Source organism: Desmodus rotundus, chromosome 2 (assembly GCF_022682495.2).
Source record: "Desmodus rotundus isolate HL8 chromosome 2, HLdesRot8A.1, whole genome shotgun sequence".
In the NCBI taxonomy this organism is placed as follows: domain Eukaryota; kingdom Metazoa; phylum Chordata; class Mammalia; order Chiroptera; family Phyllostomidae; genus Desmodus; species Desmodus rotundus.
In genome coordinates, this window is record NC_071388.1 from 156,678,452 (window position 1) to 156,693,526 (window position 15,075).

A 15,075-nucleotide genomic window follows, 5' to 3' on the forward strand; every position below is an offset into this window, starting at 1 on the left:
AATCATAAAAAAGCTGAATACTTGGCAATCATACCTGGCTGGGGTTCATCTGAGAGTGAGCATTAATTAAAGAGAAAAGAAAGAAAGGACAGTAATTAGGATTACATGCCAATCACAGAATTTTAATCACAGCAAACACAAATCCCAGATCTCATTTGTTTTGTGGCAAGTTCTGATTAAAATTAGAAAATATTAAAGTTAGAAAACTTATGAGCACATTACCAAAAGAACCAAATTTAATTTGACAATCTAATGGCCTGATTTAGTCTTTTTTAAAAAATAATTATTAAAAAAGAAGTAAAAACACAGAGCCAAGTGCAAAGGATTTAATGAGAAATATTATCCAGTGATGATTTATTTGAATCATGATGGTTTTCCCTACATAGATTTGAACTCAGAGGGAACTGAAATCCCTTCCTCAAAAGCTACATGGCGGTTATGACAATGGTGATGCACAACGGGTCACTGGTCAGAATGAATTTATGGCCAGTAAACTGTGGTCAGGAAACTTACTGCAAAGTGGGGACTCATCTGTCCCATTGGGGCAGTCAGGGACGCCATTACATACTGCACTCAGATTCACACAGATGCTATAGCCAGGGCACTGCCACTGCCCATTGGGGCAGATAAAGGCTGGAGTAGGGCAGTCCTTCTCATCACTCATGTCCCTGCAGTCATTGTCCCCATCACAGAGCCACTCTCTGTGGATGCAGTTTCCGTTGTCACAATGGAACTGAGATGGGGAGCAGGTCTTGGGCATGCAGCCATGGTGCTCATCAGATCCATGGACGCAGTCTAGGTGCCCATCACACTCCCAGTTCCCCGGGATGCAGAGACCATCTGATTGGCACTGAAACTCATCTGGGTGGCACATACCCGGGGGCCTGGTTTCTAAGAGAAAAGCATAGGAAAAATAGGCTTGTGAGTGCAATGTATAATCCCTTTTATATAATCCCTGTAGGAAACGATTTTGAATCAATGGTAGGTTTATAAGAATGACTGTGGCAAAATAAATATTGAAGTATAAAATAATACATATAGTGTCTTCTCCAACACTGTGGGGAATAGAAGTCTTTATGCATCAGATTAGTTGATTTGACAACAAAGAACATGATGCACAACCCTTGAACAGAAGATAAATCTCTGAGTCCAAAGAGCATTTCTTATGTTCATTCAATTACAGAATAAATAATAAAATATATCTGTTCCTTTATTAAAGAATCACCAGAGCATTTCAACAGAGCTTAATTAGCTATCATTACTTTGAATTTCATGTGTTTAATACCACACATTTGGATGTTGTAATTGTTCCTCGAATGAGTTATAGCCAATGAAACCAGTACACATTACGTAAACAAAGGGTGACAGTAAGAACTTAATTCTTTGCAAACTTTCCACTGCTCATCAAGTAATCCTTGAGAGAGAGAAAAGAAACGTCTTCCTATTCCACCTACGTAAGCCCTAACTCCCTCCCAGGGACCTAGTAAGGCAGCAGCAAGTCACTGGCACCTGACAGTTTAACTTCACTTCATCACAGAAGTCTGTGCTTTCAATGTGAAACAGGAAAATTAGCAATTACAAATCTCTTGGTGTGGTACACACCTATAAAGTGTGTGAGCATTGTATTTAACTTTGCTTATTATCCATAGGCTTATGCACTAATTTTCTGATTGGGGAGAATTGATAGAAACCTACTTTTTATGGTTCAAAGTATCATTATTCAAACAAATGACCACTTCACTGACAATTTTTTGAAAGCTTAAAATCCATGCAACACAAAATGGAGGCAATAACAAATCCTGTTCATTGTAGGTTGCCAGCCTTTGGAGATTACAGGGACATCAGATTTATATTCCACAAAGTTCTCCTTGACTCCTCTGAGTAGAAGGAATTTCTTTTCTCTGAGCCTCCATAGAATTTTTCTGTATCATTGTTAAGGCCCTTGTAACTGCCCACCTTGCTTTGATTGTCTCTTAACTTTCTATAATTTCTCTTACCAGACTCTAAGAACAAATACTATATATAATATCTTAGCAGATATTCAACCAATAATAGCTGAAAGAACAAATTCATTAGACTCAATATCTAATTCTGCTCATACCATATCCATACTATGATTTGACCTCCATATTGACATTTAAAAAAAAAACATTAAAATGCCTTTTTACATGCTACGTCTCAAAAATTTGAAACATGATAATTTGAGGTGTCCTAGGGAAAATATAGTAGTAAAAGCAAAAATATCTAAGAAGTATTTAACCTACCTGAGAAACGACTTGAAAGTGCCCATTTATACAACCACTTGACTCACAAGTTATAAATCATTATTTGGTAATGCCCTGGCAACTTTATTGTATGTTTAGTAGTCTGATAATGCTTTGTGATTCCCTTGATAATACTCTGCAGTGCCGACTGTCTTCCCTCCAGTTCGTCTGAGTTAGGGAAAACCTGCGGCAATACCAGTGCCATTAAAATGAAAGGATCCTTCGTCTGAAACGTGCTGGGTCCACGGTACTTACGGCAATCTTTCTCGTCAGAGTGGTCACTGCAGTCAAAAACGCCGTCACAATGATATATGTTGCTAATACACTTATTCTCACTGGCACATTTGAATTGAGAAGCCGTGCAATTAATTACTAAGAATGAAAGAGAAAAGCATTAGAAATCAGCTCAATGAGAAATGACTAAACGTTGAGATTTTTCTAAACAGCACCAATAAAGAGAACGCCACCCACTTACCACAACCATTCTCGTCAGACCCGTCAACACAGTCCTTGTCCCCGTCGCAGACGTAAAATAGGTCAATACACCGATGGTCAGCGCAATGAAACTGACTTGGCAGGCATGTCGCTGTGAAGTCTAACATCGTCCCAAAACAAGACCAAATAGTTTATTTTTTGTCTAATGTGTACCAGAACCAAAATGAAAAATGCAAAAGAGATAGTTATCTCAATTGTACATGTATTCAAAATTCCTTCAAATCAGCCACATTGCCAGAGTCAGCCTAGCAAGAGCACTCAAAATTAGCAGACTTTTTAGAAAAGGAATAAAAAGATTACAGGCAAAGTCAAAAACAGCGATTATACTATGAAAAACAGACCACACATAGAAAGTGAGCATCATGGGCCCGGACTAGACCACACTTCACGAATACCAGCAAGTCCAGGACTACCCCAAAGCTAGAGGCAGCGTGGTCAGCATGACCTGCAGGCCGAGTAGCCGTCGTGTATAGACTCATCATATTAACTGGTTGAATCCCCAGTCTAAGCAGAACAACTCTAAGAAACAGGGTCCTACTTTGCGGAAGAGACACAGCCTGAGAATCAGATGTGCTGGCTGCCGCTTGCACAAGTGGGGCAATACAGATTCATGAAATGTGAAGGCTAGAAGGGATCTTAAAGCTCATCGACTGCGGAAGGAAAGGGACTTGCCTGGTCCAAAACTAGAACTTAGTCCAGGGAACTTCACTCTACCTTAAACTATTATTGTAGACGTGAAAACAAACAACAACCAAAAGAAAATTAGAACTCACACGATAAAAAGCAGGTGGGTAAGATTAATGGTAATTTAAATGTTCTATGAGTCTTTATTCTATTGCCCTTTTGCCTGTACCAAATGAAAAGAAAAACAAGAGCCAAATGTCTGGATATGTTCATATGATTTAGAAAAAACATTTTTTTTTAAATATCTAAACGGTTAGTTGACAGACTATTTTCAGTTTCTATCTGAATGTTAGACATCAAAGACAGTCTTCATTTTGCTTCCAAAAAGCTCAATATCTAGGAGGACCCTAAGCTTCCCAGGTCTTTGCACTTATAGCCTATTGATAAAAGAATCGATAGATGGAATAAAAGTGGCTAAGATACAATGAAAATTTTGCGAGCCTTAGAGGAAAGTGCGCAAGGCTGATTGTTCAAATCTATTTACTAGGATGATCAACCAAGAGAAGTTCACTCAAAACTTACTGCAGTTCCTTTCATCAGATCCATCCCCACAATCATTGTCTGTGTCACACAGCCAGGTCCTTGAGATGCAGAGGTTGTTATCACAGGTGAAGAGAGATGCAGGGCAGGAAGTGGGTGCATGAGTGGGGCAGTTCTGCTCATCACTGCCATCCATACAGTCGTTCTGCTTGTCACAGCGCCACTGTGCAGGGATGCACTCTCCTCCGTGGCCACAGGTAAACGCTGAAGATGCACAGGAATTGTCTACAACAAAAACAAAGTCATCGTAAAGATATTTGTTTTTATAGCCTTTTAAATGAGTGCTTACCTTGTAGAGGCCCAATTCTTCTCCTTTTTCAATAGGAGCATCATACAAAATAAGGAGAATTGTGCAAGCCGTCCAAATCCTTCCCCTCCTCCACCTCCTCCTCATCATTGTGGTATTTTTTTAAGCAATTATTGTGTCCTCACAAGAATACTGTGAGGTACATATAATTATCTGCATTTTACAGATGAGGAAGCTGAGGCTTTGAGGACTCTGCCCAGGACTGAAGCCATCGCTGGTGTCGTCCTTTACTTTTAAGCTTCCTTCCTCCAATAACAATTCAAGTCTGGTCTACAGAAACATTGAAGTGTGTCATTTGAAAAATGCAAATTAATGAAATACTTGGGTAAAAATCTGTACTTACAGAAAGAGGAAAATAATACACAAAAGGACAAAAATTTTAGAAATTTCAGAAAAATGTACACAATTGTATGGGTTTTCTTACAAACCTATGTCATTTTAGAACTGACATAGGGCACTTTTATTTTCAAATATGTAACTCTTCTTTTTCTCTAAGACAGATTATTATTACTATTAATCTCAACGTGATAGATATTTCTGAGATTTCAACTGTTTTCTGTCTTTTATTTTTTTTAATGGAATGGTTTGTATTCTGCAGTAGCATTTATTAGGGTCCAAAATTTATAAACTAGATTATCATAAAAAACAATACAAAGATGAAGACCACCATTTCACCCCTAATTCATTTTACAACATTGGAGGGGGGAGGGAGGAATATAGCCCATGAGATTTTCCAAGTCATTATTGCAAGTACCTATTCTGTGATACTATCCTCTCAGAGACTAAAGGTTATGTCTAGTTTATTTTGATTTGACTTTTTGAGGAGCTTGACATGATGTGCCGACTCTGCATTGGTCCAAACAGCCAATGTCGAAAAGACATTTTATTGGAGGTAGTCCAAATCAATGCAAGAAATCATTTGTGACATTACCCGTGAATGTTATTTATTGTCTGCCTTCCTAAAATCTGAAATTTTAAAAGAATCTTTTTCCCATAGAGCTAACCCAAACCGAAGCTTTTTTTTTTAAAGCCTGCCTTTCTCCATTCTTCTCAAAAGGCATCTCCCGTGTACAAGCTACTTACTAGATGTGCCGCATAGATGCTCATCGCTGTTATCATGACAGTCATCAATCCCATCACAGCGGTAGTAACTGGGCACACACCTGCCATTGTTACAGGGGAAGGAAAAGGAGCCACACTGGGCCAAGTGGGGTTCATGGGACGGGTCATCCAGGCACGTCAAGTGATTGGAGTTCAGGCTCATTCCATAGGGGCAGCCGCACACCCGCTGGAAATTCGGCACTGGGAAGCAGAAGTGGCTGCAGTCGCCATTCGGATGGGTGGGTCGATTACAGTAGTTAGAACCTGAAAAAGCAACATACTGAGACAGTGAGTTAATCACATTCCATTAGGTTGATCACAGGTGTGGTTCATGAAGGACAACAAATGGGAAAGAAAACTTCAGACCAACGCTAAAAAGTAGCTCACTCTTGAAAACCAACATGCCAAATATAATATTCAATGTATTTTTTCCAGTAACACTTTAAAATTTTTTAACCCTCACCTGAAGATATGTTTCTATTGATTTTTAGACAGAGAGGAAAGGGGAGGGGGAGGGAGAGAGAGGAACATCGACATGAGAAACCTCAATTGGTTGCCTTCCATACTTGCCCCGACAGGGGACCAAATCAGCAGCCTAGGTATGCGCCCTGACTGGGGATGCACCTTCAAACTTCTGGCGTGCGGGATGATGCTCCACCCAACTGGGCACCGGGCCAGGGCTTCTGCAACACTTTTTGAGTTAGCAGAGTTGAACAGAGGCTTTGAAGTGTTATAGTATTAACTATCTGGGTGACAGGAATATAAAACTATCAGGATCTATATTCAATAACAAGTACTTAAAGAAAAAAGGAGCCACCATACTAAATAGACCCACCCACATAAAAGAGCACAGCGGTCCCACTCACCAATCTGGATGTTGTCGTCATACGACTTCACATGCATTATATTACTGATGCCTCGTCGGATAACCGTCATTTCCCCACCGTCCGTTTTCCTGACTCGAACAATAGCACCCAGTCTCCAGTCGGTAAAATATACATAGTCTAAAAAGAAACACAGGTGACTAGTAGTTTTGTCACAGCTCATTTATAAATCACTTGAAAATATACAGTAGGGTGTGCGATGCTTCTTGAAAATGCGAGACGCTTCTACCATGGAGATCTGTAATACGTTTCTGTAGTCATTTTCCATGACTTGTCACTCTCTAGAAATGACTCTGACAGAGGCTGTATTTTCAGTAATATTAGGGTTCATATTCAGGCAAACACGTATGGAGTATCGTGACGGCATATGACAGCAATTACGTTTAGACTTCCATGGGTGAAGCTGAAAATTAAAGAGCACCAGGATTCTTTCAGAGAACATTAGAGAGCGCCTCCTGAGTCTGCGTTCTTATCCCAGCTAAAGCGCTAGCCTGATCGGCGCTGGAAGGCAAACACTTAACCTTGTCAAGTCTCATTTACCTAGAAAAAGTAAAGCAATACACAAAAGTGTCTCTCAGCTCCCTTCCAGGTCAAAAATTTCATATTCCCAGTCTTAATGGGAATATTTTTACATTCAGTTTTAATGAAAAGCTGTTAAAAAGAAAAGGATAGATCTAGTTGAAAAAGAAGCTTTCAGTGTGTTTGGGGGCTAATAAAATTATCCACTGAAGTGTGCCAACCCCTACCACCACGTTAATGTTCCATGGAGCTCCAAAGAGTAAAAGTCATATAAGACTCTTAACATCAAAACTTTAATCATTTTCACTTTAGTCAAGCTACTGAAGCAGGGAAGTTTCTAATGGAAAGAATTAAGTCAAAGTAGATTTATCTCTTTTAGCGAACTAAAAATTCCAGATAACCAGACAATGACTGAGATGTCACAAATGTCATCATTGGACCAGTTTTCCTTATCTATGGTCCAACAGATGACTCATCAGTCCCTGGACTCACTAAATAGTATCTGGACTGATGGCAATCTCAGTCCCACCACTCACAAAAGTGAACAAAACTTCACTTAAATGGACAAGGAATCCAATCACCGTTTAGTCCTGTGGGGTGTGGCAGTCAAGCAAACCTGGCCACGGTGAGAAAGATGCATGGTTGCCATGGTGCTGCACAATGAAAGACATTTTCGTGCGACTTTCACAATGAAAGGCAGTGTGGGAAGCAACTATTATCATTATTATTATTATTTTGAGAATCTTGTGTCTCACGGTTTTGCACTCAGATTTTTTTCATACTGATGAAACCAAGAGGCACTGAAACTACATTTTTATTCAATCCCGGAACATTCCAGCAAAGAGCAGATAAAATTTAACATTTTTATAATGTTCCTGTGTGACAGCACATAGCATGTGATTGATGTCATTATTGAAAAGGGAGAGAATGCACAGGGGGATGAATATAAGTGACTCATCGAAAGTCTCATGAAAGCATTTCTTAAATATTTTTAAAGGCCTTGCACTCCTCCACAGATAAACAGACAGCAGGATGAAATATGTAATGTATTTACTAGCTATTTATTCCACACTATGTGGGTGTGAGGAAGTCTTTGATTTATTGTCAGTGTCTAGTTTTGGTTTTTTTTAAGCACTGTGCTAATTATTCAGAGTAGGAAATTTCAACCACAGACACAACTAACACTATTGGTGAGGCCTTTGGTGGTTCACACCAGGGCATGTCCTCTAACTGGCTAATTATGGTTGTCAAGCAAAACCGGAGTAGAGTTTAGTCTCTCCTCACCCTCTTGGCCTGGTGCTAGAAACCATACACACTCATTCACGGAAACCCTGTCTTCAAGACCGAACAAACCACCTGTTTCAGGGGGCAAAGCTACATTCTTATTCCCAACGACTCTAATCAAACAGCATGCCTACATTCAAGAGCAGGGCTGAGAGAAGGAAAACTGATACATCGGTGTGATCAGTGGTGTGGTAGGTTCCCAGAATTCCATGCTCCCGACAACCTTTACTAGTAGCATTAAATTATTTAGGGGGGAAACTACATCTTGCTATATTCTTCATAAGCCATATCTTAACCTTTCTGTATAACAAAGATCATGTGACTAAAAAGCTTCAGGCATTCGGTGAGCATACAGCTGATGAACACATACAATAGTTTCTCCACGGAAATTCTGAAGAGGTTCTTGCAAACATCAGAAAACAATGAAATGCTACAAGAGTTACTACAAACAGGTCTTGCTGTTTTATTTTTTAAAACAGTTTAGGCTGTACTTTACTACTTCTTTGTTTAATATTTCTATAACAGAGTACTTGGTATGTTAGACTGTATAACATATGTATTCTACAAAGTACCATACCCCTACAAGTTGTCCATATTATTATCTAAAAGCATCTAAAACAAAAATATACTCTAAAAGTGAAATATCCAGTCAACAAGCCAAGTATTTTGCCTATACATAATAGTACCATTTTCATTTTTGTATCTTAAAGTAAAATTTACCAGAAATGTGAGATTACCGAATGAGGATGAGTCTACTACTACAACGGGCAAAGTATAAGAACGGCACACACTTTTATTGCTTCAAAACATACCTTGAAAGACAGTAAGTCCAAATGGATGTGTCATCTGCTGTATATGGCCCAGGGCTCTTCTATCTAAACCATCGAAGGTACTGTGCTCAATTTTATCAAATAAGGCATCTACCCAGTATAATCGTAAAGCACTAAAATAATAAAATATTTAGTTGTTATCCAGAAACTAACAAAGCATCCTTTATAATGAGGGCATTCAAAAACAGTATGTCCAGTTGACACATTTATTAAACAGAGTTTTTATAACTTAATTATACTCATTAAAGATTTAATAGTTTTATGCCCCCAAGAAAGATACAGCTACTTTTATGAAGTGATTTTCAATTAAATATTTTAGAAAACTTGAAATATTATCTTCAAGTTAGGAATTTTGTTTTTCTCCTTGTTAAATAAACAAGAGAAACATTAGTAGCTAATCTATGTTTGAAAGGTTAAATACATTTCTTCCTTTTTCTTCTTCTATAAACTACTTTGGCATTTCATATCTGTGAGCTTATTTACCCTGTTACTTTTCCTATATTTCTAAATTGAGCATCAATTTTTTGAGAACTATATCTTATACTCCAAAAATCCTCCGAGAGTGAACATAGAAAAATACGAGGTCTGTCCAGAAAAAGTCCAGCCATTGTTAATATAATGAGAACGGTTGGTGCAACATCAATGTATCCTGGTAGCCAAGGAAAGTGGACTGGAATGCGGATGCATGAACAATGACGACTTCACTGTACTAGTCAGTGGGGGCAGTGGACCCCATTGAGTGAGCATGTGTACTGTGTGCCAGTGGCATTAAAATGACTGAGGGAGTAGAGCAATGAATCTGCATCAAATTTTGCATTAAACTTGGATATTCCTCTACGGAAACTATTCAGATTATTCAGAAGACCCTGGCTGTGGGCAACTGGTGATTGGCAGCTTCATCATGACTACATGCCCACTCATGTATAGTTTTTGGTGAAACATCAAATCACCCAGGTAACTTAGCCCCTCTACAGCCCAGATTTGGTGCCCTGTGACTTCTGGCTTTTCCAAAACTAAAATCACCTTTCAAAGGGAAGAGATTTCAGACCATCGATGAGATTCAGGAAAATACAATGGGGCAGGTGGTGGGGACTGGCAGAACTGTGTGAGGTGGCCCAGTGCCTACTTTGAAGGGGATTGAGGCATCATTATCCTATGTACAATGTTTCTTCTATCTTGTATCTTCTTCAATAAATGTCTCCATTTTTTCATAGGACATGGCTGGGTATCTTCTGGACAGACCTCATATATATTTGATGAATTGACATGAAAGATTTCCTAACTTCAAGATGCTCCCTCTAACAATTACACATGACCTCCACTTCATCAAATCCCTCTTCTATGTTTAATGGGGTTTGAGCATTGTCCCCTCCATATTGACCTTCCTGAAGGTCATATCATTCTGCCTCCTTTAGCAATTTCCTCAGAACGTTCAAGAATGGATTAGTTTTTGTTCCAGCAGAAACTGGCTGTGTTTGTGTTTTTATGGTCTTAGAGCATTCCACAACCTTCCCCCATTGCCCATCAATGATGGAAAAGTACCTAAACACCTGAGGGCAAGCAGTACCAGTTTCCTCACTCCATCATATTTTCACATATTGCCTCATATGGGTCCCTCAGTAAGTGGGAATGCAGTAATTCGGGATGGTTTCTACTCACCCCCAATCAATAGCCAATCCATTGGGCCATCCAAGAGTAGTATTTACTATAGGCAAGAGGTTAGATCCATCACCCCATGCTCTCAGAATTTTAGCAGGACGGAACCAATCGGTGAAGAATATGTACCTAGAAAAAGAAGTAAAAAAATCAAAGGTATTAACACTGGAACACACTATGTAAATTAGAGAGATTTAGCACAAACTCAGATACTCCAGGGACTTGTTGCAAATAATTTCATTTTCTTTATGTGCTATTGGGCTTGCATGTGGGAAGAGAGGGGAAAATCTGCTTATCTAATTCTTAATTACAGGTTCACTTTTCAACATAGAACTAAATCCACAAATGCAAATGGCATTAAATGGACATCCAGAGCAGAGAGCCACTGTGCCAAGTAGGATCTTTAAAAAGAAACGATTCACATTATATTTTAAATAGTCCATGTTGTTCAAGTGATATAATAAACTATGAACAAGAAACAGATTTTAATCTCCTCTTTCTCCCTGGATTAAACATCCCTGATCCACTACATCGCTCTTCGGTCATCTCCCACAAGGAACCAATAAACTTATGATAAACTTGTAGGTCAGTATCCGATCCCTGATGAAGAATGCATCCAAATCAACATGGTAACTCTTAAGAATTGCCTTACCCGAGGCATCTCTTTTATTCTGAGTGGCAAAAAGATAAGTTGGCGGGGAGAGGGGGTGCTTTTAACTGAAATTGGTCTTTTCTGAAACATGACTTCATATTATTTTAAATGAAGGAGTCATTAAGAGAGGAATTTTCAAAACCAAATTCCAAAGATTTAGTTTAACATAAATTCATTAGAAAATCAACAGTTTAATTATCTATAGTGTAATAAAATTCCCTATCAATATCAGTTTTAAAATGTTTCATGTATTATTTCATAAGGAGACAATTAAAATATAAAATAAATGCTCTAGAGATGGCCTACAGCGTTGTTAGACACGCAGGCTTGCTAGTCAAACAGATCTGGAACTTGAATACTAACTGTTGCTTTAAAAGTGTGTGGGTCCTTTGCCAGGCCACGTCACCTCTCTGAGCCTCAGATTCACTCCCTCTAAAACAGGTGTTGTATATACCCCACTCACACACTAGCTTTTGGATTAGATGAGATTAGGTTTGTATAGTGCTTTCTATACGCCCTCAGTGAGCCAGGTTTTAGTGAATTATCAGTCATATTTTTCAATTGTTCCATTCAAATACAAATACTACTTAGCTCCAACTTGTTCTAAATAAACACATTAACTATTAAACATATTCAAATAAGAAAGGTAAGAATCTAAAGGGAATAGTGTGAACTGTTCTGTGTTTTCTAGTCTGATACAACCAATTCTGAAATGTTTAGACATGAAAGTCGGTCTGTTGCCTGAGACATTTTATTCTGAAAACTACTGATGATGAAGCAAGTTTTACTAAGGCTTCTATCAATATATTACAGCAGGGGGGAAATCGAGCCTTTTGTGATCGTTCTGCTACATGTTCATTCCTTCCTTCCCCAATGAATCTGTATCACATGGTTTGGTCCTCTGCAATTGTGGAAACACACACACACTTCTGTGAAAACTGGGAAAGCCGAAACTAAGAAGAAAGTTTTTTAAAGGAAATGAAGTGATTACTTAAGCCTACGCTAAAAGGATAAAATTTAACCCGGTATCAACATATGTAGTCAATCCTATATTTGCTGGACTTGCCAAATCCCTATGGCACCACTTCTCAGTAACTTCTATACAGCTTCGAGCTCTTGGGAAAACTTGAACACACTTACCCAGCAATCGGATGGACGACGATGGATCGCGGGTTGTTTAAATTCTTGACTATTTCACGTCGCGATTTATCAGCTAGCCTCATGACGCTGACGCTCCTATAAGAAAGGTCTGTCCAATAGAGATTCTTTGAAATCCAGTCAAAAGTCAGACTTTCAACACTTTCCACCCTGTTAGCTGTGAGAATTTCTCTTCCTGTAAGTTAAAATACAGACATGGTTTAAACTAAGCATGTTTTACAGTAAGACATACATTTTCCTACTACTGCATATTTAAATCTTGGGTCAGAATTAGAGCACGTTTCAGTATCATTCGAAATTCTTTTTTAAAAAAACTGTAAACTGCTGAGCAACAACACGAGGTGAACCTACAATCTGTCCATTCCCAAAAGTTTAGATCTCAAAGAATAGGTATGATTTTGATAAAAACAGAACCAGGAGTGGTCTGGCCTGGATTTACTCCCTTGTTCAAGAAACAATAATTCTCACTGCAGCACATCTGAAGAAGAGATACCTGAGTTCACACACGCACAAACACCACCCACAGGCAGCTCTGATACACTGACGCTGCCAGGTACGGCTGGGGGTTATCTCTGAGCTACGGCCGCCCAGCACTCTCCTCAACAGTGTTTCATAGCCACAAAGTTGCCAAGTGTGGGAAAGACCAGCAAAGATACCAGAAAGGAATTCAGAACAAGGTACAGGAGGAAAAAAGACCACTTTCTTCTTTGTGAAATTTTTATGCCTTTTCCCTTCTTTTTCCTTTCCTCACCAAAGAAAATCTGAATCAGTGTAAGCAATCACACCTCTTTCTTTCAGGATAGGGGAAAAAATCCTTGTGCTTTTTCCATTCATTTATTCAGAAAATTGTACAAAGAAAATTCCACTGGAGTAGGTATTTAGAAAATTGTTACTAGTATTACTAATAATAGCTTATATTGAGCACTAACTTTGAGCCAGGAACTGGCCCACATGCTATTTTACAGAGGAGGACATGGAGACATAGAGAAAGAAGTGAGGCGTCTTGAAAGAAGAGTGGGCACTGCCTTCAAGGTATTTACAATGAAGTGGGAGAGAGGGAGAGGCAAGTAATCCAAGAAGCAAAAATAAATTAGTAATGAGCACTGGGACAGAGATACGCACAGGACGGCATGAGAGCAGTCTCTGAACGGAGCATGTGACAAGGTGGAGGTGTGGAGAAGTTTCCCCAAGGATGTGGTGAGTTGGGGGCTGATAGAAAGCAAATACTTGGGGCACGGAAGAGGGGAGAGAGAAAGAGATTGATTGACAACTTCACATGTTCCACAACATAGCTGGAGGTTAATGAGTTAATGAGAGAGGCTAAAAGAGGGGAAGGAATGGGAGGAGGGTGGAAAAGGTGAAGTGGTCATGTTCCTGAGGCAGGAGGTCTGTGAGAAATGGGATAAAGGTGTCCACCTAGACATAGTGGCTTTGAGGTGTTTGTGGGATGCCCAGGTGAGGTATCCAAAAGGCAGTTGACATCATGAGTCTGACCCTCAGAAAGGGTGGATGGAGATTCTTATCAGCACCTGCAAGAAGAAGCCTTCCTGGACCTTCCCCTCATTCCCCAGGTTTGAGGCATTTGCAAAAACATACATTACAGTTACACAGGAAACTAAGTAAATGAAGATGTGACAATTGTGAACTCCAGAAAGAGAAACTATTCAAGAAATATCATCATCGAATACCTTAGCAGTGAACATTAATATCTGTATCATATTAATAAATGAATAGCTACCATAAAGTTAATCAAAAATTACAATCTAGCTTTTTAAGGAGACTGAGAAGAATGTAAGAGAGCTAAATCCTCATCTATAACAAGGAAGGAAATGTCTAAAATAACAAATCGAGACATAGTAGTATAAGCAAAGTATTACTATTTAGAAACATGGAGACAAATAATAAAAGTGCTAAAAGAATGGAGGCAATTACCTATGAAGAGCCAGTCTGGGTTGGGGGAAGGGTGGAACAGGTAATACAGATTTTCATTGATAACAGCTATAAAAACAGCTAATACTTACTGAATATTTATTATTTTCTAAATGCCATTCTAGGTGTTTTACATGTATTAGCCCCAAATTCTCTCAGTAACCTGATAAGATATTCAGTACCTATATTATTATTTCTATTTTATAGGTTTAGGAAACTGCGGTATAAAGAAATTAAGAGCCTTCAAGATTAAGTAACTAGGAAATGCAAGAAGCCAGAATTCAAACCTCAGCCATCCAGCTTCTGAGCTGGCCCTCTCAGTCACTATGTTATATTAGGTACCATTTTTTTTCAAACTGCAGGGTTGTGAAATCAAAGTACTGGATCGCGCCATCATCGAATAAAGGACCCAACAGTAAACTGTGACTGAATATAATTTATCTTTCAGAGATGATTAGGAAGGTTTTAACAGAATTCCAATCAATTAAAAATTTAGAGTAAATCCACATTTATATATAATTCATGTATTTAAAAAAATTAAAAATAAAATAAAATAAAATAAAATCTTTAAAAAAGGCACCATCATTTGTAATTGTGAAAATAAAAGTATTCATTTAAACTTAATTCATAAGAAAAGCAATAGATTTCTTTTTCTGAACTAAAAGTATTTAGTAAAGCATCCCGCTTAAGAATTGAATACAAAGTTTTACTAAGCAAACTATATGTATTAGCATTATTATTCAAAACCAACAAAACACACAAAAAATTGTAA

The 15,075-nt window shown here is 38.5% G+C and overlaps 1 protein-coding gene across 1 annotated transcript in view; it reads right to left on the reverse strand.

Moving 5' to 3' along the window:
- LRP2 (LDL receptor related protein 2) overlaps positions 1 to 15,075 on the reverse strand; it is a 195,031-nt gene that overhangs the window by 103,182 nt on the left and 76,774 nt on the right. Inside the window, exons 17-25 of the mRNA XM_045187457.2 lie at positions 12,357 to 12,549; positions 10,568 to 10,693; positions 8,891 to 9,021; positions 6,258 to 6,395; positions 5,374 to 5,655; positions 3,966 to 4,208; positions 2,740 to 2,859; positions 2,520 to 2,636; positions 514 to 891 (exon numbers count right to left, since the gene is read on the reverse strand). Of these exons, the coding sequence (XP_045043392.2) occupies positions 514 to 891; positions 2,520 to 2,636; positions 2,740 to 2,859; positions 3,966 to 4,208; positions 5,374 to 5,655; positions 6,258 to 6,395; positions 8,891 to 9,021; positions 10,568 to 10,693; positions 12,357 to 12,549 (1,728 nt within the window). The remainder of the gene's footprint in view (positions 1 to 513; positions 892 to 2,519; positions 2,637 to 2,739; positions 2,860 to 3,965; positions 4,209 to 5,373; positions 5,656 to 6,257; positions 6,396 to 8,890; positions 9,022 to 10,567; positions 10,694 to 12,356; positions 12,550 to 15,075) is intronic.